The 25,625-nt window shown below is 34.0% G+C and overlaps 1 protein-coding gene, 1 long non-coding RNA gene and 1 pseudogene across 2 annotated transcripts; 2 read left to right on the forward strand and 1 right to left on the reverse strand.

The window, feature by feature from the left end:
- Positions 1 to 12,762: 12,762 nt before the first annotated feature.
- LOC120214627 lies at positions 12,763 to 14,239 on the reverse strand (annotated as a pseudogene).
- LOC120214642 lies at positions 13,148 to 13,952 on the forward strand. Its single transcript, XR_005524891.1, has 2 exons — positions 13,148 to 13,236; positions 13,395 to 13,952. It is a non-coding gene; the product is annotated as an uncharacterized LOC120214642 (long non-coding RNA).
- A 6,310-nt stretch (positions 14,240 to 20,549) lies between the features above and the next one.
- On the forward strand, positions 20,550 to 24,103 carry LOC120214637. The gene is made up of 9 exons (XM_039212478.1): positions 20,550 to 20,748; positions 20,844 to 20,971; positions 21,336 to 21,383; positions 21,535 to 21,648; positions 22,156 to 22,224; positions 22,355 to 22,408; positions 22,620 to 22,775; positions 23,627 to 23,707; positions 23,790 to 24,103. The coding sequence occupies exons 1-9, from the start codon at positions 20,598 to 20,600 to the stop codon at positions 23,853 to 23,855; spliced, it is 867 nt and encodes a 288-aa protein (XP_039068409.1). The 5' UTR covers positions 20,550 to 20,597; the 3' UTR covers positions 23,856 to 24,103.
- The last annotated feature ends 1,522 nt before the right edge of the window (positions 24,104 to 25,625 follow it).

The following is a 25,625-nucleotide window of genomic DNA, read 5'->3' on the forward strand; positions in this document are numbered from 1 at the left end:
GCTATAAATAGCAAAAAACCCAAAAAAAATATCATTCAAAGCCTAAACAAAAAAAAAACAAAAACCCTCTCCCAAACACTCTCAACCCCTCAACCGGACCCGATGACTGACCATTATCCGATGGCCTCTCCGTCGCACCAACTACCACTCGCAGCGGTCGGAAAAACCAAACTTATCTCAAAATGACCCCCCGATCTAGTGAACGCAAATCCAAGGCTCGATTATCCTGAATCGAGCCGAGTTGTCGTAGATCTGAATAAAAAGCTTCGACTTTTACCTTTTCTGACGCGTCTTCTCGGCTTTCCAACGTTTCTTCTCCTCCGACGAGGCCCTCTGGTGTTCCCATCGACCTTCGATGAGGCAAAATTTTACCTTCTGGTTTCGGTTTTGGTTTTTTGGTTCGGTCACTTTTGGAGTTTGGCCGAGTAATGCCTTGTTTTCTTGGTTTTTTGGATTTGGTATATTGCTTGCTTAGTTCTATTGTTGTGTCGTTGGACCTTTTTTGCTTGTTTGCTCTGGTATATTTCTTGTTGTGTTGTTTCGTGTTTTTCTAGTTCCCCGGTTAATTTCTGTTCCCCTCCTTTGGTGGCTCGGTAGGGGTATTTATATCCCCTCCACCGGTGGCCGTTTCTGATTATCGTGGTTACTGCTCGTTATTAGCCAAGGATTTCGGGATAGGTCAGTCCCAATTTTCTTGGCTGAAAATCTTGGCACAGTTGAAACGCCCGTTGGGGACCTCTGATGAAATCCAGACCGTTAGATTAGTGAGTCAGATCTAACGGCCCTCAATCTGCTATGCATTTAACTTAAAGATGAAACCCTAATAGACTATATTCCTGCTGGGCTTGCATGCTTGGGCCTCCCTCCGGGTCTGCTTATTGGGTCATGCTTGCAGGCACGGTTAGGCTTTGACCCTGTTAGGATTTTCAGAAGCTCTAATCGACAACTGAAATTGTTTGCAATAGGGTTAGAATGGTTTTTCTGTTTAGGGAGTAAGGAGATTGAAAGATAGAGATTTGCACAGCGATTTATGGTGGTTCGATTTTCTTAACCAAGTCTACATCCACTACCTTAGCACCTCACCAAGGGTTTTCCAAAAAAATTCACTAATTTGTTCTTTCTTTTGAGGACAAAGAGATAAACTTACAACTTGTAACACCCCCAACCCGTATCCGACCCGAATCCGAGTCAGAAGTGTCACATTGACTTTTCAAAACATTTACTTGTATAAAATAGTGAGTAATTTAAAATTTTTATACATGTAACTTATTTAAAATATTTCCAAAACTATTCAGAGCTTAAATGTCTTTGCAAAACCGATCAGAGCATATACAATTCACAACCTTAATTACCTGCCAACTATTTTCAATGTACTGAATACATCTAATTCAAAACATATTTTCTGATCTGATCTTCGGTAAGAAGTAACTGACTTGTCTTGCTCCACCTTGCTCTTTACTCTTCTCACTTCTGTAACCTACGTGTGAAACAATCAAATGCTAAGTCTATGACTTAGTGAGGCAAATAAACATATAATGTAAACTATAACTTGTAATCATGCATGAAATATTACTGCTATCACTCATACACTTATTCATGTAACTAATCCCTGTAACACATATGCAATATATTATTACATGTAAGAACATATACACACATATACTCATCACTTCTCATTTCCATCATTATCCTCATTTCATTATCAATATTATTATCATTTATATCACTTAATACATATCCTATTATACCTAGCATTTTAACCAACATTTGACTCATTTAATCATAAAATCCACATATCATCATATAAATCATATAATACAATTCATAGCACAAAAGCATACAAGTCACATGTAATATGTTTGTTGTTATTTCTTTATTAGCCCATGTACGCATGTGAGAACTATAGATATGTGAGTCTATTGAGGTTGTGCACTATGTTGTCACCACAGCTCGTATAATTCCCACTAGGGGCGCGTAGAATTTGTCCCGAAGGACCGCGTAGACCCTCGACTCTTGGCATGCCAACTATACCTCTAGCTCTCAATACACATAGCATGGGCATTTTCACTTGTATCATTTCATATATACACTTTTCATATCATATGTCATATAAGCTCATAGCTTCTTTCACTTATACATGTAGTCACATAGCTTCTTTTCATATTATCACATAGCTCATATCTTATAATTTGTTTTCTCATGTTCACATATATCATGTCATATGGCTCATATCATTCTCATGCAATCACATAGTTCAGTTTCACATATGTTCATATATATACATCACATAGCACATACTTCTTATATCATTACATATAAAAGCATGTTAACACATATAATCATGCAACATATACAATAATATCTCACCATATCGACTCATGCACACATACGAACCATAGCCAAAAACATACTTCTATCTAGGAATTCATGCATTTTACTATTGGAAATAGACTTGTCGCAAGTATTATTTCCCATTAAACATCATATACGAAATAATGTGCACTCACCTAGCCTCACTAGTCAATACCGCTTTATGTTTTCCTTTCTTTCGATCAAATCTTAACTTGATAATCGTTCTGGAACTTGTTCAAGTTCGATATCTACATAACCATACATTGATACATATCAGTACCCCATTGATATACTCTAATCTATCATTTCTTAGACCAAAAGAAATGTCTATTTCAATTTCCCCTTGAAGTGCATCGATGCATTCTACAGTGTACCGATGCATCCCTTAACATGTGCATCGATGCACTCCTTATGCATCGATGCACTAATTGCATTCGATGTTTCCATTTTTAAGGGGTGCATTGATGTACTTCCTGTGCATCGATACACACTGAATAATTTCTGGAAATTTACCCTTGATGCATCGGTGCACATTGAATGTGCATCGATGCACATAGCCCAGAATTCATTTTTAAGCCCGAAAATCAACTCAAATCAACTCAAATGCTTCATCTTTCATCCCCTTTCATGTTCTTAACTAATATACACATGCTTAAACCAATTTATATCCATATAAACCATCTTTAACTTCAAAATTCTATTCCTCATATATAACTCAAGAATTAAACCAACTTTGCAACATGTTTTAATTCTAATTATATGGCTTCTAACTTCTTACTTAGACCCTTGACAAGTCAAATTTAACTTCTAATTTAACTTATCAACTTTCATTCAAGATTTCCTTTAAAACTTCTAATCTTTAATCTCTTTTGACTCCTTTATCTTATGGTTTTAAGATAAATTAAGTTTTCCTTAAGCTTAATTATCATCTACTGATCAAAACCCAATCTTAAATTCGGCTAAATATCAACCAACAAGAGATCTTACATTTGCTTATGGCTTCACGCGAAAAGGAGAAGAAAAGAGAAGAAGATAACTCTGGAGAAATCTCTCCTCTTCCACGTGGTTCCCTTATCTTATAAAGGAAGAATAAAAATCTTGCTTGTTAATTGACCATTTTACCCTTTAATTCATTCCATAATTACTAAATAACCTTCATCATATATTTCCAATAAATCATTAAACTATTCAATTATCCTACTTTAATCACCAAATTCTAAAACTTTACAATTTGATCACTAACCCGGTATTGAGGATGTTACAAATCTCCCATCCTTTAAAGAAAATTCATCCTCGAATTTTCACTGAACATATTAATAAGAACATATCTTCTATTGTTCTCATGCTACTTCCATGACTTAATATTTCCTTCATTTATTTCTTCAACTATCTTTTTCCTCTATACATTTATCTACTGTCACTTATCATTTAAACCCCAACCAATATCTTTAATCCATTTCTATCTTTTCTCTTCTTCGATTCTGCATTTCCTTTTACCTTTCTAAAATCCATATAATGTCACTCATTACATAGACAGTAACATCCATTTTCATCACTTAACATTATAAATCCATCTCTAACTACCTTATAATAATAACCACATTCATTTTTCCATCCTCATTTAACCAAAAGCACGATCTTAAATCTTCTTTAAATATGATTCAAAATCATAATCAATTCACTAAACTTTATCTTATAACTCTATCACCTTTACTCTGACAACTAGTCGATAACATATGTTCAATCTAGGGCACCAGCCCTAGTCAACCAATCATATACATCATTTCCAATCAAAATTATCTCAAAATTCATTTACTTAACTTGTCAATTTCACCTCTATTCCTATACATCCTATAATTCTAGTTGCTCAAACTCAACATTCTGACTTCCTTTGTCTTATAATCTGATCATCGATATACTCATTCTTGAACTCTTCTTATCAATTCTCAGCTTTACTCCAATATATAAATCCTTACTTCATTTTTCCTTTACTATACCACATTACTATGATCCAAATATACAATTGTATCCAAATCCACTTCATATTTGGTTATCATATCCTGTCAATATCTTATAGTCTTATAATTCCAGTATATTTTTATCGCGTACTCTGGTTAGCCAAAGCTAACTCTTTCCGTCTTAACTGCAAACCCTTATCATATAAACACTTTTGCTTATACACAATGTTATCCTTTCGTTTCGAACTCATAAGCTCTGACTTTATACACTTTATACGCTTGTCACCGATACACTTATTCTTGAACTCTTCTACCAATTCTCACTGCATCATTTGATCTTTTAACGTTCTTATGGTGACACTTGTTCACCATATTCTATCGTATCCACGAAATAATAAAACTAATCGATATCACTTTTCCAATTCAGAACATTGAAAAACTTTCTATCATTATTCAGATATGATTTTAACTTTCTGAAATCAACCTTTAATCTTATAAGACACTTTCTGAGGTTTTCGCTCTTCATCATGTCTGGCCAGGGCAAGTGAATTGCTATCACCATCAGATTTGTCAGCTATCTATTTACTTTGAAAAATCCTATAATCAATTTCTATTATATCAAACAAATCTTATTCTATTAGCAAGACAACATACTACTTACAATATCATATCAGAAATTTTCACTTTGAGTTGGCATGTACACATTTTAAACCTTATTTGACTTCAGTTTAAGCCTAGAATCGGCTAAACCTTAGCTCTGATACTATTAAATGTAACACCCCAACCCGTATCCGACCCGGATCTGAGTCTGAAGTGTCATATTGACTTTTCAAAATATTTACTTGTATAAAATAGTGAGTAATTTAAAAATTTTATACATGTAACTTATTCAAAATATTTCCAGAACTATTCAGAGCTTAAATGTCTTTGCAAAACCGATCAGAGCATATACAATTCAAAACCTTAATTACATGCCAACTATTTTCAATGTACATAATACATCTAATTCAAAGTATCTTTTCTAATATGATCATCGGTAAGAAGTAACTGACCTGTCTTGCTCTACCTTGCTCTTTACTCTTCTTACTTCTGTAACCTACGTGTGAAACAATCACACGCTAAGTCTATGACTTAGTGAGACAAATAAACATATAATGTAAACTATAACTTGTAATCATGCATGAAATATTACTGCTATCACTCATAGCCTTATTCATGTAACTAATCCCTATAACACATATGCAATATATTATTACATGTAAGAACATATACACACATATACTCATCACTCCTCATTTCCATAATTATCCTCATTTCATTATCAATATTATTATCATTTATATAACTTAATACATATCCTATTATACCTAGCATTTTAACCAACATTTGACTCATTTAATCATACAATCCACCTATCATCATATAAATCATATAATACAATTCATAGCACAAAAGCATACAAGTCACATGTAATATATTTGTTGTTATTTCTTTATTATCCCATGTACACATGTGAGAACTATAGATATGTGAGTCTATTGAGGTTGTGCACTATACTGTCACCATAACTCGTATAATTCCCACTAGGGGCGAGTAGAATTTGTCCCAAAGGACCACGTAGATGTCCCAAAGGACTACATATAACACATATGTCCCGAAGGACCACTATGTCCCGAAGGACCGCATAGACCATCGACTCTTGGCATGCCAACTATACCTCTAGTTCTCAATACACATAGTATGGGCATTTTCACTTGTATCATTTCACATATACACTTTTCATATCATATGTCTTATAAGCTCATAGCTTCTTTCACTTATACATGTAGTCACATAGCTTCTTTTCATATTTTCACATAGTTCATATCTTATAATTTGTTTTCTCATGTTCACATATATCATGTCATATGGCTCATATCATTCTCATGCAATCACATTGTTCAGTTTCACATATGTTCATATATATACATCACATAGCACATACTTCTTATATCATTACATACAAAAGCATGTTAACACATATAATCATGCAACATAAACAATAATATGTCACTACATCGACTCATGCACACATATGAACCATAGCAAACAACATAATTCTATCTAGGAATTCATGCATTTTACTATTGGAAATAGACTTATCGCAAGTCTTATTTCACATTAAACATCATATACTAAATAATGTGCACTCACCTAGCCTCACTAGTCAATACTGCTTTATGATTTCCTTTCTTTCTATCAAATCTTAACTTGATAATTGTTCTGGAACTTGTTCATGTTTGATATCTACATAACCATACATTGATACATATCAGTACCCCATTGATATACTCTAATCTATCATTTCTTAGACCAAAAGAAATGTCTATTTCAATTTTCCCTTGAAGTGCATCGATGCATTCTACAGTGTACCGATGCATCCCTTAACATGTGCATCGATGCACTAATTGCATTCGATGTTTCCATTTTTAAGGGGTGCATCGATGCACTTCCTGTGCATCAATACACACTGAACAATTTCTGGAAATTTACCCTTGATGCATCGGTGCACATAGCCCAGAATTCATTTTTAAGCCCGAAAATCCACTCAAATCAACTCAAATGCTTCATCTTTCATCCCCTTTCATGTTCTTAACTCATAAACAAATGCTTAAACCAATTTATATCCATATAAACCATCTTTAACTTCAAAATTCTATTCCTCATATGTAACTCAAGAATTAAACCAACTTTGCAACATGTTTTAATTCCAATTTTATGGCTTCTAACTTCTTATTTAGACCCTTGACAAGTCAAATTTAACTTCTAATTTAACTTATCAACTTTCATTCAAGATTTCCTTTAAAAACTTTTAATATTAATCTCTCTTGACTCATTTATCTTATGGTTTTAAGATAAATTAAGCTTTTCTTAAGCTTAATTATCATCTACTGGTCAAAATCTAATCTTAAATTTGGCTAAATATCAACTAACAAGAGATCTTACCTTTGCTTATGGCTTCACGTTAAAAGAAGAAGAAAGGAGAAGAAGAGAACTATGGAGAAATCCCTCCTCTTCCACGTGGTTCCCTTATCTTATAAAGGAAGAATAAAAATCTTGCTTGTCAATTGACCATTTTACCCTTTAATTCATTCCATAATTACTAAATAACCTTCATCATATATTTCCAATAAATCATTGAACTATTCAATTATCCTACTTTAATCACCAAATTCTGAAACTTTACAATTTGATCAATAACTCGGTATTGAGGATGTTACACAACTCCCTAGTTTTTCTGGGCTAAACTAGAACCTTTCCCTAGCTTTTACACGAGCTAAGCTAGAACCTTTCCCCTTTACAAAAGGATAAGAAATGTAAACAATAAAACCTCTCTAAGGTAGGTGTTTACAAGAATTAAGCTCACAAGAACAAAATATTTACAAGAGAAAGATGAAATAAGAATGAAAAACTCTTCTCTTGTGTTTGATTCCTTAGATAGTTGTTCTCTTTATTCTTCAAGTGTCCTTAGCTTGTATTTAGAGATTGAAATTAGTTTGAAGTCGTATATAGCCATTGGGGATATTTTTGAGCCGTTTGGGGATGATTTTTCTACTCAAAAAGGCTGCCCACGATAGGGGGTATCGGTACCCCTTCATAGGGTATCGGTACTCCTTCATAAAATTCAAATTAAACTAGCCGTTGCAGCCAGGGGGTATAGATACCCTGGGGGTATGGATACCCATGGTATCGATACCATGGGGAGTATAGATACCATCCGAGCAATCTGGAATTTGAGCCTTCAGGGGGTTATGGATACCCCTGCAGGGGGTATCGGTACCCTATAACATTTTTGCTCAAATTCGAATTCTAATGGACTTTGAATTATTTTTGAAACATTTTAAAACTTCAATTTAAGTCCAAAAACATTTTTTAAATTCAATTCAAGTCCAAAAACATTTTGCCTTAAATTGTTATATCAAAACATAATTCAACAATCTCCCCTTTTTTGATATAACAAAACATTTGAAAAATTGTTTTTGGCAAAACTCCCCCTTAATAAATTGTTTAATGAAAAAGATATCAATTGTTAAGAATTGTTGGAAGATATATGAAAATGTTAAGCTCCCCCTTTTTCATTATGTTAAGCTCCCCCTGTTTCATTAAGAAATTGAATTTTTCAAACCAAACTTCTCCCCCTTTTTGTTATATAAAAAATAATTCAATCTTTGAAGTTCAAAATAACTTTGGAGAGTAAGTGATAAATTTGACATTTAAAATCATTTGAAAAATCAAAGCTCCCCCTCAATAATAGTATTTCAAACAAAATTTAGCTTTTAAGATCATGGCACTTAAACAAAATTGATTTTCAACAAAGAATAGCAAACATGTTAGTAGCACATGAAATTCAATATATCCAAGACTAAAATACTTTATGCAATACCAATTGTTGAAATTTGATATCAATACCAATTGTTAAAATTAAGTGCACATGCATAAAGTTATCCAAAAATGTTATGCATTTTGAAAATTTTGATATCAATTGTTAGAGAGATATCATTTTCATTTAAACCACATGCATAAACATTCAACTTTAGGTCAAAAATTTAAAATTTGTAAAATAAAAGTATTTAAAAAAAATTGATATCAATTGTTAGAGAGATATCATTTGCATTAAAACCAATTTTGACCAAAATTTTATTATGATGAACTAAAAATTCTGAAAATTTATTAAAACTTTAAAATTGTTCATCATACCAATTGTTTTCAACATACATGAGATTAAAACAAAACATAATCATTTAATATCACAACTCATGCATGCTTAAAATCAAATGAGCAACCAAATAACCAAAATTAAAACATTAAGCTTAGAGATTACCCATTCCTTTTTCATGTGTGACTAAAGCATCTTGAATATCATCATTTTCATCACCATTGGTCCCACACACCTACAAGAGACATTTAAGTAGATTTTGGTATCCAAATTGCTTTGGATCCTTGGACGTTAGTTTCAATGCCCCTTGTTCCTTTCGAAATCCACACTTGTCTAATTTTAAAACGTTTTCCTTTCTTCAAAGGAAAATTATGTTCCATATGACCATGATAATGGCAATGTGAGCATTTTTCCATATTTAAACATAATAGGTTGTTTTTAGAAATTAATTCTTTTTCTTTTATTAAGCTTTCAAGCTTAACTCCTAACTCAAAATTTTCTTTTTCTAAATCATTTATTTTAATTTCTGAAAGCTCTAAATTATTTTTCAAAATTTCATTTTGTTTTTCAAAATCAATTTTTGCTTTCAAAATCAAATTATCTTTAATTTTGAGTTTTGAAATTAATTTTGTATATTTGAAATTCATGGTCTTAAATCCCAAATACAACCTATTATAAGCATCTTGTAACTCATCAAAAGTAAATGAATTAAATTCATTTGAGTTAGAAGATACCTCGAATTCTTCTTGAGTGGCCATGAGGCATAGGTTGACTACTTCATCTTCATCATTGGAATCATCTTCATCGCTCCAAGATGCAACAAATGCCTCCTTCCCCTTTTTCTTTAGACGAGGACATTCATACTTGACATGCCCCTTTCTTTGACAATTGAAGCACACCAGGGGACTCTTCTTCTTGGTTGATTCATGTTTCACTTCCTTGTAAATCATGAATCTCTTGAGTTCCTTCAAGAGCTTGACCATCTCTTCTTCTTGTCCATCATCATCTTCATCCACCTCATCACTTGAATCTTGATAGCTTTCATTGGTGGATTTGAAGACAATGTCTACCTCCTCATTCTTCTTCTTCTTGTTGTTGTTTTTCTTCTCTTCCCTTTCTTCATCTTCCTTCACCATCATCTCATGAGTGAGAAGGGAACCAATTAGCTCGTCGAGAGTGACAGACTTTAGGTTTCTTGCTTTGATAATGGTCGTCTTCTTCGATTTCCACTCCTTTGGAAGAGAGTAGTTCATCTTCCTCACAAGCTTCTCATTTGGGATTACTTCTCCATATCCCTTGAGACCGTTGACAATCACGGAAAATCTATCCGTCATAGCTTTGATGTCTTCATCGGGTTTATCTTGAAGTTCTCGTAGCTATGGTTGAGAAGACTTTTCTTTGATTCTCTCACTTCGTCGGTTCCTTCATGAGTGACTTGGAGCTTATCCCAAATCTCTTTGGCATTGGAACAAGATGAGATTCTTCCATATTCATTTGGGCCTAAAGCACATAATAGAATATGTATAGCCATAGAATTAAACTGGAAATATTTCTGCTCTTCTCTACTTCAATCATTGTATTTACTGGGTGGAGAGGAGTAACATTCCATGATTGAGTTCCAAGCTCCTAGATTGTAGGATTGAATAAAGTAGATCATCTTATTCTTCCAATATGCATAATTTGCTCCATTGAAGAAGGGTGGCTTGTTGACCGGTTGTGAATCCATAATAGGATATTCTTTAAGATAATAAGCACCGGAAGAAAAAGTCATTTCTTTATCGATTACGTCGGGAATTGGTAGAGCTTCTTCGAGGATCGTCTCAAGGTGGTTAAACCTTCTTAACGAGTTAGGCTCTGATATCAATTGTTAGGATTTTCGGAAGCTCGAATTGACAACCGGAATTGTTTGTAATAGGGTCATAACGGTTTTTGTGTTTAGGGAGTAAGGAGATTGAAAGATAGAGATTTGCACATCGATTTATAGTGGTTCGACTTTCTTAACCAAGTCTACATCCACTACCTTAGCTCCTCACCAAGGATTTTCCAACAAATTCACTAATCTGTTCTTTCTTTTGAGGACAAAGAGATAACCTTACAACTCCTTAGTTTTTCCGGGCTAAACTAGAACCTTTCCCTAGCTTTTACACGGGCTAAGCTAGAATATTTCCCCTTTTTAAAAGGATAAGAAATGTAAACAAGAAAACCTCTCTAAGTTAGGTGTTTACAATAATTAAGCTCACAAAAATAAAATATTTACAAGAGAAAGATGAAATAAGAATGAAAAACTCTTCTCTTGTGTTTGATTGATTGGATAGTTGTTCTCTTTATTCTTCAAGTGTCCTCAGCTTGTATTTATAGCTTGAAATGAGTTTGAAGTCGTATATAGCCGTTGGAGATGTTTTAGAGTCGTTTGGGGATGATTTTTCTACTCAAAAAGGTTGCCCACGATAGGGGGTATCGGTACTCCTTCATAAAATTCAAATTAAACTAGTCGTTGCAGCCAAGGGGTATAGATACCCTAGGGGGTATCGATACCATGGGGGTATCGATACCATGGGGGTATAGATATCATTCGAGCAATCTGGAATTTGAGCCTTCAGGGGGTATGGATACCCCTACAAGGGGTATCGGTACCCTATAACATTTTTGCTCAAATTCGAATTCTAATGGACTTTGAATTATTTTTGAAACCTTTTAAAACTTCAATTTAAGTCCAAAAACATTTTGTGAATTTAATTCAAGTCCAAAAACATTTTGCCTTAAATTGTTATATCAAAACATAATTCAACAGACCCGAACCTGGACCTGTAAAAAAATAAAATAAAATTAAATAAATAAGTAATAATATAAAAATAATAAATAATCATAAATAAATATATAAAATATATAATATTATTTTTCAGAAAATAAAATATTTTAAAAATTATATATCATATGTTTTCAAAAACTATATTATATATACTTTTTTAAAAAGTATATATTATATATTTTTCAAAAAATATTTTCAAAACTATATATTATATATATTTTTAAAATGTTTTCAAAACTATATATTATATACATTTTCAAAATGTTTTCAAAACTATATATTAGATATATTTTTCAAAAAACATTTGCAAACTATATATATATATATATATATATATTCAAAAATCATTTTCAAAGCTATATAATATATATATTTTTAAAATAAATTTAAATATGTTTTGAAATTATTTATAATCTATGCGTATATTTCTTATTGGATAAAGTATAATATGTTTTAAGATAAATTTAAAAGAATCGTTTTTATTCCTAAAAATCACGGGTTCGAGCACCAATAACTATAGCAGAGTGATTGAACATTCATTGTCAAATGGTGGAGAGTATTTAAAACAAATAATAATTTATAATGACTTTAGCTTAATAAAAAAATATCATTGAACTACCTTAAATGATTTTTTGTAATATTATATTAATTGCAGAGATTTGATAAATTCAATAATTGTTTTATAATTGTTTAACAAATTTAATCATCTCATAACTAGATATGATAACGGATTGGAATTTTGATTAGCTTGATCCCATAAACATATATGATTTATTTGAATTTAATTCGATTCGAGATACATAAACCTTGTATTCGAATCAACTTGAGGAAGCATATTTCTTCTATCAGAAGCCATCCAGCTCAAATATTTAGTAAAAACTTTTATTCAACGTGAACCGATATAAATATATGAAAATTAGAGAATTAATTAAAACATATAGCGGAGCGAGTATTATTGCAATTATTCCTATTTAATTTAGCCTATTTAGAATCAAATTGTCATCAAAAGCCCAAATTGTGTTAGTGATCAATCGTCGGAGTCCAGCCTCATGGTGCCAAGTGCCAACGACTTCTTGATTCCAGATTTCTGCTCTGCAGTTAATCTCGCCGGGAATTTGATATTGATCTTGATTCTTAGATTACCTCTCTTGGACCGATCTCTCAATATTGGCATACCTTCCATAGGAACGATCTCCTCATGGCTTGGATTAATCACATCGGTGATGGGGACGGTCAAATTCCTTCCATCCAGTGTCGTCAGACGGACTGTGTAGCCCGTTAATGCCTCGGAAAGCGATATCTTCTGCGTGACGATCAGGTCATCGCCGTCGCGTGTGAATGTTTTGTGGGGCTTCTCGTTGATTGTGAAAACCAGATCCGCAGGGATTGCATACGGCCGTACGTTTCCTTTCTCCGGGAAGGTAATCTTGGTCCCCTTTTTCCATCCAGGTTTGATTTCAATAGTCAGGATTTCCTCCGCTGTTACTGTCTTCCTACAATACCACACGGTAAACTTTGTAAGCTTTCATCATTTTCGCAAACACAAAACAACAATGTGTTCGTGTCCAAAATTTTGCAGGATTTCCTCCAAATGGCAGGGACAGAAGACAAAAGGGAACAAAATGCAACATTAGGAAAAGAGACGAACCCATTAGCATCTGAAATTTCTCTTGAAATCTTCATCTTCTTGAGGATTCCTTTATACAAATCCTCTAGGCTACAAGGTAGTGTAGTTTCAACAGGAGGAGCTTTATGAGTACTTTGATCCATTGGTCTACTTCCACCAGAGGAACTGGATGCATCATCACCAAATATGTTACCAAATACCCTTGAACCACCTCCCATCCCACTGTCGCCGCCGCCGCCACCTCCTCCCATTCTCCTATAGGGAATAGAAAACCCAAAAAATTCTGCGAAAATGTCATCAGCAGTCCTGGGGTTGGCACTTGGCCTTGAACTCTGCTGCCACCACCACCATGTGAAGGTGGAACTTGGCCTTTCAGCCCTTCTTTACCTTACCGATCATAGACAGCTCTCTTCAGTGGATCGCTTAAAACCTGCAAACATCAAAGTCGGGTAACTTTTTACTATGAATGTAAGCTTTGTGTATGGAAAAAAGATGAAATTTTTTAGTTGATGGGAAATCTTAAGGCCTGAATTGAAGGAGAACCATATGATCAATCTGTGATTGTCAACAAAGGAACCCAACTCTTTCCTATGAAATTTAACAAATAATTAATAGATAAAAAGCCAAAAAAGAAAGGGAAAAACCTCATAGGCTTCAGAGATCAGTTTGAATTTAGCCAAAGAAGCCTTCCTCAAATCATCATCTGTTGCATTCTTGTCAACCTGAAGAATCTTGTAATAATCTACATCCATCTTCTCTTGTTCTTTGTCCTTCTCCCTAAAGCTTGTAGTTTCTTTCTTTTTATCTTTGTTTTAGTCAATTATTAAACTATGATTTTAGGATGTTTTGGAGAATAAAAAAAATATGGTGTGGATTGCTGGAATAGATTCAAAGTTTCAAGTATTCTTATTCGTACAAGACAATGGAAAACTCGTCGTTTCATTGTCAGATCGATGGAAAACTTGTCCAAGTAGCACTTATTCTCTTGCTCGCTCGACCCTTTTAAAAAAAAATAGGATTAATATAAAAATAATTGTATAAATTATTCCGTTTTTCGTAAAATGTATCTAAATTTTTTCCCATCAATTTCAATTTTTTTCTCAGCAAAAAGCATTTCATTAAGGTAGACCAAAATTAACAGCCTCGTTAAAACCTTCTAAACTTGACGAGGAAAATAGTACTAACATGGGCAATTACAAAACCATTAGCACAAAAGCTGCAGTCAAAGCAAACAACCATAACATCCAATTGAGCACGACACTGCAGCCTAAAGCAAACACACACAACACCAGCAAAATCATCACAATACAATGATAAGCAATAGCTGCAGACGACACTACCAACACCCAAAGACCACACCCGTTATCAACACCAAAACAGACCCGAGGCTTTCAAAGTACAAGCCACACACAATGGCAGCACACAAACAACTACCACCATGTTTTGAACATCACATCTCTCAACATGCCTCTTTTGCTAAGTGGTCGGCCATCCCATTTTGCGTTCTCAGAATATAAAAGTACTGCAGTGTCGAGCATACCTCTTTTGCTAAGTGGTCGGCCATCCCGTTAGGCGTTCTCAGATTATAGAAGTACTGCAGTGTTGAAATTGTTCTTGACAGTATATCAACTTCATCGAAAACGCTCCACCATTTCCACTGCCTTAATAGTGGAAAAACGCCATTCAGGGCTACTTAACAATCCAATTCCACCACGAGGGGTGTTTTTCCTACTCATCTAGCCTCTATGACGTCAATCTAGATATCTAACATTATAAATGTTATCACTTTTAGTGTTCGATGCCTTTAGAGTTAGCATCTGTTTCAAGGTAGAAATTCTTTGTGAAGTTAGGCAAAGCGAGAAGTAGGGCCTTGCGCATGGCTTCCTTCAAATTTTCAAAAGCTAACATAGCTTTAGGTGACCATATAAACTTGTCTTTCTTCAGCATGGTAAATAGAGGTTTACTAAGTTCCCTATAGCCTTTAATGAACCTTCGATATTGGCCCGTGAGTCCCAAATAACCCCTTAATGACTTCAAGTTTTGAAGAAAAGGTCATTGTTGCATTGCTTACAGCTTGGAAAAATCTATAGCAACACCCTTATTGAAAAAAAGCATGTCCCAAATATTCAACTTGAAGCTTCCCAAAAAAATACTCTTTTTTCATAAAGTTGGTTATTCTTAAAAATCTCTAGAACAGTCTTAAGATGCATTTCGTGACTCGGTAAGTCTAAACTGTAGATTAAAATATCATCAAAGAAGATCAACATGAATTTTCTCAAATAAGTACCAAATAAGTTATTCATCAGGGCCTAAAAATTTGCAAGTGCATTGGTTAAATCAAAGGACATCACTTTGAATTCAAAATGGTCATGATGAGTTCGAAAGGTTGTCTTAGGGATATCTTTCGTTGTAATCTTTATTTGCCAATAGCCTGACCTCAAATCTAATTTATAGAAGTAAGTTGCCCTGGTCAATTTGTCTAATAGATCTTCTACCACAAGAATAGGAAATTTGTTATTCACTGTTATGGCATTAAACTTCCTGTAGACAATACACATTCTCCAACTCTCATCTTTCTTCTTGACCAGCAAACAAGGTGAGGCAAACGAACTCTAGCTAGTCTTAATAACAGAAGAAGATAACATTACAACAACTAGTTTTCAATCTCAATTTTCTGATGAAATGACATTAGATAAGGTCTAATGTTAACTGCTTCAGCATCAGGTTTCAGGATAACAGAATGATCATGTTTTCTCTAAGGTGGTAGGCCAATAGGTTCCTTAAAGACCATTTGATATTCTTGTAATACTTTTTGAATTCCTATAGGAATAAATATCTCACAAATAGCACTTTCCAACATACAAATTTAATCACAAAGATCTACATCATTCTCCACCAATTTTTGCATCTTACTGCCTGATATCAATTTAACCATAGGAGTAATTTGTCCACCCTTCAGTGTAATCTCTTGACATGCACTCTGAAAGGTAAGAGTCATGTTTAAAATCCATCCACATAGGGCTATATTTCTTTAGCCAATCTACACCAAGAATTATGTCATTACCCCTTAGAGAAACACAAAAATCATGCTCAAATTGAAATCCGTGCATTCCCACCTTAGTTGTCTGCTTTTAGCTGTGATGTACAACTTTTCACTATTTTCCATAGTGATTGCTAATGGGTTCGTTTGCTCCAATTCAATACCCTCATTAGACCATCTATCAGTAATGAAACTATGGGTGGTTGATAACCCCATAAAAAGGCTATAATTTGTGTTTTTTACCTAGTTTATTGATTATTCAAAGGTATCGTTGTAGTATAGTGGTAAGTATTCTCGACTATCACGCGGGTGACCCGGGATCTATCCCTGACAACAGCGTCAAAAACTTGTTGTGTTTGTGGGTGTACTAAATTTGATACGCAAATATGTGCAAGTATACACAATCGAATAAGCAATAAAGTGATGAGTAAATATTGTCTCTACAAGAATTGGAGGGAATTCAAGTTAAGATTATTCACGTAAAATATTGACAAATTAATTAAAGATAGTATAAACAATTGATTGGGTGTTGTAACAAGTCTAAATTAAGTAATTGTTGTGGCAAACAATGAATAGGAAAATGTTGTAGCAGGAGAATGTAAATTGGGAAATGATGCAGAAACAAGACCACGATATAACCTCACACTACGAAAACTATCAATAAGACTAAACGGCTAGGTTTATCTTGGAATCCTATGTCTTTCCTTTAATAAATGTCAACAATTTCCAGCCCACACAATGCTTGACAGAGTTTTCTAAGTTGTTTCTAAACTATCTCTAGTAAGAAACCTGACAGAAAAATGCTTAAGTAATACCTCTTAGCATAAACCCTAACAAGATATTATCGTTTAAGCTTCACTCCTTTTAGTCATTGAAACTTATTCCTTATCTCTAAGGCAAGTTAGGGATTTACTTAACAGATCTACCCCATTGTTCATGTAGATTTAAGCTTAACTCTCTCTCGAAATCAAGCATCAAACAAAGATAAAGGCTATCTCTTGAAAGCTCTTACATATCCAAGCAATAAAATAGTGAACAAAGCATGAAGGTAAATTGAAAATTTCTATTACATTCATCAAAAGGAAAATGTAGTCATCCAAAGTAAACCCAAGCCAACTTAAGATAATTCATGGCTGGGTAACAAGCATCCATAATCATTTGTTTAATATAACCCATTTCAGAAATAAATAGAGGAAATAAAAGTAACAAAAGGAAGGAATAAGACTCCCAAGCCGAGAGCTACAGTGGACACTGTTAGTCGCCCTAAGCGCTGCTATTTCTCTCAAAGTCCAACAAGCTTTATTCCCTTGAAGCTCTAACAATGGAGGTCACCTTGATGGAGAAGAGAAGGTTGAAGAGTGGTTGTCTCTTCTTTTTCTCTTTCTTATCTCATGCACTCTCCCCCTCTCTTCATAAATGTGGTGTCCATTTTTTATATAGTGGGGACTTCTAGGGTTTTGTGCCCTCATTTTTAATGTTGCCCTAAGGGAATATACCCTTCACGTGTGATGTCAGCTGGCAGGTGTCATATGTGGGCTACCAAATTGAAATATCATCTACTTTTGTGTTCTAGTGCACCAAAAAATGTTGTCCCTTATACTACAACATAATCGTCCTTTCTCATAAGTTTCCTTAAGCATATCACCACAACAAAGCAAACTTTCCTCAAGCAGCATCAATTTCAGAAAAATAAAAGCCAAGTCAACAAAACACCACCAATTGTGAATGAATGTATTAAATGTAACTATATGCAATGAGATGAACTTTTGAACAACTAATAACCTAGGTAAAAAGGCATGAATTATAGCCTTTTCACGGGGTTATCAGTGTTACCACTATTCAATGATTTACCCTTGATACAGCCCTAAATACGCAAGGTATTATGACTTATTTGACTAGTTAAAGCATTAACTAATATCTCATAATCAGGTTCAACCTAAGGAATATCGCCTTGAATAATTTGTTCCTCATTAGAAGCGACTAACTATTCTTGATTATCGAGGTCTTCCATAAAGTTCAGCTGCTTAAGTTTGCATTGATGATCCAGGGAGAATTTATCGCCACATCGATAACACAAAGTATTTCATCTTAAAAATTCCAGTAAAGACTATTTAGGCTTGGTGTAGCTTGAGGTGTTCTCCTAGAAGGAAGTTGCACTGGCATAGGAATAGTCCTGGAATTAAAATTTTGATTAGGAAAACTGGTTGTGAGAGAATATTTAAACTTTCTATTTTCAACTTCACATGTGAGCTCATACAGCTTAGCTAATCAAAATACGGCATCTACAAATATAGGAGCATGTGCCTTAACTTTTTGTTTAATCTCATCCTTTAATCCACTCAAGAAGCTCGAAACAAAATACCTTTCCTCCAGAAAAAGGCTATATTGCAATATAAAAGATCTGAGCTCTTCAGACTTATCTTGATACTCATCAACCGAACCCTTTGGGTTAATATATTAAAATCATCGATAGCATCATTATAGTTTCGCTATAAAAACAGATGGCAAATGTTTGCAGCAAATTCATGCCAAAAAACTATATGTTTTTTCAAAATGTATCCATCGAACCAAGTAGCAACCTTGCCAATTAGATATATTACATCTATTTCTAATTTTTGATCTTCAGAAACACCAAAAATTAAAAAATATCGATGGCATTTACCCAAACATTCCCTATGATTCTCACCATTAAACGTGGGTAGTTCAATCTTAGGTCTAGGAGAAAAAAGTTCAGTGGATTGATTCAATGTAGTTATGTCATTCTGCTTAAAGTCAATCACCAAATCACTATGACTAACTTCTCTCACAGTATTTCCCTATTTACTTTGTTGATTATCTTGAAATAATAATGGTTTAGAAGCCAATAGCCGCAGTTCATTAGGATTAAAAGAGTATTTCTCATGTTCAATAAGCACAGTGACTTAAGTTGGTTTCTTACCTTCACTCTTAGTAAAGGCTCTTTCTTCCACCTTCTTACTGCTCTTAGGTGTTAACTGCTCCACATCTTCACCACTCTTGGCCATCAACGCCAAGATTCGTTGGAGATAGCCACGAGTTTAAGCAGAACTATCCTCCAAATCAGTAAAACGTTCTTCCCAACAAGCATTTTGTGCTTCCTACCACTTTGGAATCACCTCCTCTATAGATTCAACGGGTGAAGGACATGTATCGATTGGGTTTGTTTCCCCCATCTTCTAAGTTTTCTTTTGGTTCCCCAGCTTTAAAAAAAATCTTACTTATGGATCAAAAAACTTGCACTGATTAACAATTTGTCACGAACGACTTGTAGATTCAAGAAAGTGTTTGAGAAATTAGAGAGAAAAGAGGTTTGAAGGAAAAGGAATTCATTATTTCATTCATAAAATTCTCATTTGTCTGTTATAGTGCATATATAGTTTGGATATTTTGTACCGATTGTATTATTTATTTGAAAGTTTGACGTCCTTGATAACTGAACCGTTGCTGCTGCTTGTAGATGTCATCTGGCTCATGGGTCATTAAATCCTACACAGCCCACACCATGTTCTTTTGATCCATGACATAGCCCACATGATCTTTTGGGTCCCTCTATAACAACCACGTGCCTGACCGCTTCTCATTCAGTCTCAATTCCCAGTTCTTCAATCGAATCCCCCGTTCTAAACTTGAAATCCCTAATTCCTCTCCTTGTGTTGTGACAAACGCAAATTCAACTGCCAATCAACGACAAATGCGGCAGCGTATGATTAGAATGATAGCAGGGATTACATTAACGACAATGATTATGATCGGAAAGGCGACAACGGAGGTTAAGGTTAATATTTGAGGATTTTAGAAAATTTTATAATTTAAGAGAATTTAATTTTTTATAAATATAATAATTTTTTAAAGAAAATAAATTTCAAAATATCATATTATAACATATGTGATAAATTAACATCATTAACGGAAAATTTAACATTTAAAATAATATTGGTAAACCTATTTTCAAGAGTACTTGCACAATATTGAAATGGGCTCTGCCCTGATCTGTAATTGATGATTGGATCGAAAAAATAGCAATAAATTAGCAATATTGAAAGGGCCTTGATCGTTCTCTTACCATCTCCAAGACTAGATTTGTTAGCAAGGCAGCAATGGCGGTTTACCCGATTATCCTTCCCTCCATTTTCACCTGTTTCTTCTTCTTTTTCTTCTCTCTCGCGTCCCAAGATCAACTAAATGATGACAACCGCAATCTCTTGATCCGTGAACTGGATGACGCCAAGCTAGACCTCTCTCGTTTGGGTAAAATTCGCTTTCAATTTCTTTTCTAAATACTAGCTTAGAAACAAATACAAACATTAATCTTCACTCCTTCATGCTTGTAAACATGATTGCAGAATCTGTTATCGATGAAACAATTGAAAGGATCGATGCTAAAACCCTTATTCTCAAAGAACGCGAGAAGCTTCTCGAGGACATGGAAAACAAGATCGCTTATCTTCAGTCTGTTCTGTCCAGTCTTAAGGTTCAATTCTTTCTCAAGAAGCTTTGGTTTTATTAGTTTATAAGTGCAGTATAATTGCAAGTAGATATAATACACGTCTGAATAACTATCACTAGAATTAAGCATTACAAAGTATGTAGGCTAGAATAAATCTAGAAGAGCTGTGATAGACTTAAATCAGAATAAATCTGGATTGATAACCGTATTTACGATCCTGAAATGGGGATCTCAAAAGTTCCCAGATTGCATGTCTTTCCCCAATTGATGTCTAGAAAAGGGAAATGAGTAATTTGAAAATAGAAGATTGAATTGTACAGTGTACTGAGCTAGGGGTTATTCAGTTTGGACATTGCAAGTTGAAATTTTATTTTACATATAATTGCAGGATGAGTCATTACTTGCTGATGAAAGGCTTAAGGCTTTACAAAAGGAGGTTCGCTTTAAATGGCTTGTTATAAATATAATCTCTATTCCATTTGCTTCTCCTATTGGATTCCTTGCCTGATGTTATTGATGATTGGTAATAAATGCTTGGTTTATTTGCCATAAGCAACTGACGTGAGTTGTAGGCTTCATGCTCCTAGGTACGTTTGCTTTGGGATGTTTCGAGAAATAACAACTTTGAACTTCATGTTTTGGAATTGAAAGCACAAGACGCTGAGGATAGGCTCAAAGTTGTTACCTCAAAAGTTGAGAAGGTTGGCATTTTACTTTCACCGATTTCATTGCCGTGTAGACTGTCTGCTTTTGAATAATGAAGACGACTTCTTCTTTATCACTTCCAAGTTTGTTTGACATTGTGACCATCTAATACTCTGAATTACTGAGCATTTCTATGTATTAAAACCTTTATAAATTTTAAAAATCAAATTCATTGATAACAGAAAAAATGCATTAAAACCCATCTTATTGTTGTTCCAATTTTATGATATGCCCCTCGCCGGGGGGTGTTGGGTTCTGGTTGCCTTTAAGATGTATATCTTTAAACAGAAAGTTGTTTCTTTTCTCCAGATATTCTTATTAATTTGTTAATGGAAATGACCATTCTTGTCAGAACTCAATAGCAGCTAATTTGTCTTTCCTTGATTGTTGTGTAGAAGACTTGAAAATATTTATTTTATTTTGATTTTGTTATCTCTTGATATGCTTGATCTTGAAATTATTTTGTATTTTCCTCACTTTGATTTTCTTTCCCTTGCTTTTAGACAGCAGAAGTTGTTACAGAACAATGGATTCAGATTCAACATCTTGAGCAAGCACATCAAATTGCACAAGTATTGTTTTCCTTGGATGCTAGTGATATCAGTTATATGTTAATTCGTAAGGAAATTTAAAAGAAGGGAAAATAAAGTCCTGCCATTATATTAAATATTTTAATTTGCATCATTGTTTTTTGCTGTACAGATTAGGGCATTGCAATATCAAAGGAAAAGGTATATGAGATGCACATTCTTGAAGGTAATATATTAAGCTGACATATTCTTCCGGACACTTTTTATTCCTGTCTTGAGACATTTGATATTTTTTTTTAGTAAAACTATTTTTTCTATCAAAGCATTATGAACAACTATACTGTCGACAGTTACTTCTAATTAAAAGAAATGATATTCCTCTGCATGCTTATCTTTCATGCGTGTCTTATTCAAATCTAATCTTTATGCAAATGTAGTTCATTAGCGACCTTTCTGAAATACATCTTCCAAAGATGTTTGGGGCATTGGAACATTATTCATTTGGACTAGGGTCTACCATGAAATATTACATGTCTCAAGCTCTTCCACAATTGAGAAGACTTTACTCAGCAACTAAAAAGTATCACCATGAGGTATGTTTAACTTTGCAATGGGATTTTGTAGGATTGATGTATCTGAAAAATAATCATGTCACTCTTGAAGGTCTTTACATGTGAACTTCATAGTATACATTGTGAAAGTTTCCAACAATAAAAGATGCTCCATGGAAAGACCACTATTGCATGTGGCTCTGTGTGAACTCCAAGGCATGATTCTTTCTATTAAACCAGTTTTTACTCTTAAACATGTTGAATCTATGGAAACTTTTGGCCTCTTCCAACCATTGATGTGTGTTGCTCGGTTTTGCAAACAAGATTGTCAATAATCACGATTCAATCAGCCAAATTTTTTTTTTTCAAAATTAGTACAAGAACCTTGATGACTTAGATCATGAACTTTTGTTGGCTTTATATTAAAGTCCTGCGTAATGTTGCCTCAAACAATTTCAGCTATGTGCCGAAATTAATTTCCAAATCCCCGAGATAATTTGTTAGAAAGGGTCAACTGTCTTTCACATCCAATTTGAATCATCTGTCAACCATCTCTTTGCATGTATTCTAACTTGAATTCTGCATTCTTGTGTAAGTGATAACAGATTAGTTTTCGTCACCGAAGCACAGAATTTGGTTTGCTGTACGGTTTAAGGATTTAGATTTACTGGCAATTTGTATATCATCAATTTATGTATTCCTTGTGCTTGTTGCAAATTTATGGGGAAAATGATAGAAACAGGTTCAACTTTACAAGTTAATATGCATCAATATTGCCCAAGTCCAAAGATACACGCGCACATGCACACTCACGCGCACACGCACATACCTTCACTGGGAACCTTTGCCTTTGGAATAAACAAATGTCTTCATTCTTGTCTGTTTCTTGGCAGCTGCAAGGTTTCATCAAACAAGAAATGCGAAGAAACGAATTCACTGCAACCTTTGCCAACGATGAACTTGTATTCTTTCTGGTATGTTCTTGCATATCTACTGTCTTATTCTGGACCTGGGATCTTAAATTGCTCGTGTAATTCATTTTGGTGGGAATTTCAGGCATCTGCTTTGATTACCTTCCCTGTACTGAGTGCTTGGATGGCGCTGTCATCACGGCAAAACTAGATCGAGGAAATCTTCCATTCAATAGTAGTGGCTAACCCTGAAATTGTGAAAATCATCCCAGCTTGTTGCCAGTTTATGTTCTCTACTGTCATTTGGAATTTAGGATCAGGTTTTGCAACTAATAGGTGAAAGATTAGTCGGCAGATGCACACCCTCCCTTACCGGGTTGGTGTATAATACTCGTATCAACGGTTGCCAACGACATGAATTGGGTTCCGGATTAATACATTTCGATATCTAAGATTTTTTATTTATTTAATTAATCGATATCTGAGATAAATCCTTTTGAATTTGGACCCTGCGAGTATTTGATTTTGGTTTTATGCATCATCATAACAGTTAGAGACTACTGCAAAGTAATGATACCAACTGATGAACTATATGAGCAGATGTTTGGCTGGAATGAAGAAGATCAAATCATTTCAGCATGCATGCGTCGCCTGTCGGTAATTATCTTTGGTTGTGACAATTATCATAAAGGGGGCCGTACCGAATTATTCTCATAATTATTATCCTGTGTTCTTTTAGCCCCTTATATTGGACCACTGGCTTCTACCCTCTTCATCCGAAGTATGGTATATTTAGTTTCCAAACTGTATAAATTTATATATTATATAAAAGATAAAGAAAATAACATATTAAAAACGAGTTGAGCCTTGATTCTTGAATGATGGAACTCGAGCATTCAATTTAAAACTCGAACGTGATTAATCCATTATTCAATTCTATATGATCCATCCCCATCTCTCTTATTAGAAAACTCTCTTGATACTGAAACATCCTTGTCTCATTGGTCGCATGGTGTTTTCATGTATGCTACCTGTATTTAGGGTAAAGTATATTGAAGGTCGATCTTTTAAATTATTGAACTTTCAAAAATTATAAAATGATCATTAAATCTATCAAAATTGTACACTTATTATAACATTGCTATGATTATTTGTATTTTTTTTAAAGTTTCAATAACTAGAATGATTATTTGAGTATATTAAGTAACGTTTAGTATGCTTACCCCAATATTTATCGTATTACAAAGAATCTAAATCGTAGCATTTTGACCTTTGTAGAGGCTAAGCAACCTAAGCTCACCCACCTTTTTATTACAACAACTCTAATTTTAAATGTTGGTATAGGTGATGGGGGATGCCTCATTTACACAGAACCCAACTAATAACTTTGAATTTATTTGATTTTCAACTACTTTCACCCATGAAGTTTCACTTGATAGCCTACCAAACCCCAACAACACCGGCAGAAAATATGCTTTGTGAATTGGGAGTTTAGTTGGAATTTCCAGGCAGCTACCTTGGACTTTCTTCACCTCAATTTTAGGACCATTTTCGCATTCACTTTAATTCCAGACGTTTCATGGTGTTTGGTTTTAGTTGAGATTTCTTGTCTAATCCTTAGCTTGTTGCCTTGAATTTTTACCTTTTATTTTACTACACTAATCGCTTTGGGGGCTTTTTTTGTAGGGTTTTTTTAGTTGGTATGTGATATGAAGTGTCCTCAAACAATGGTAGAGATTCGAACTTTGATATTGTGAATGAAAAAATTACATGAAAAGAAATATTTTTAAAATAAATATTTGTAAAATCTAATCTAAATTAATATATCAATAATAAATCAGATATCAATGATTATATTAGGCAAAAATAGATACGAGTTTGATAGCGAATGCCAGCTCCGGTGATTACATGCTTTTTATGGCTGAATGCTCGTTTACCGAAAATCACGCTACTAAACTTCACTTAATCAAAGGGTAGAAGG

Source organism: Hibiscus syriacus, unplaced genomic scaffold, assembly GCF_006381635.1.
Source record: "Hibiscus syriacus cultivar Baekdansim isolate YM2019G1 unplaced genomic scaffold, ASM638163v2 tig00110082_pilon, whole genome shotgun sequence".
NCBI classification, from domain to species: Eukaryota; Viridiplantae; Streptophyta; class Magnoliopsida; order Malvales; family Malvaceae; genus Hibiscus; species Hibiscus syriacus.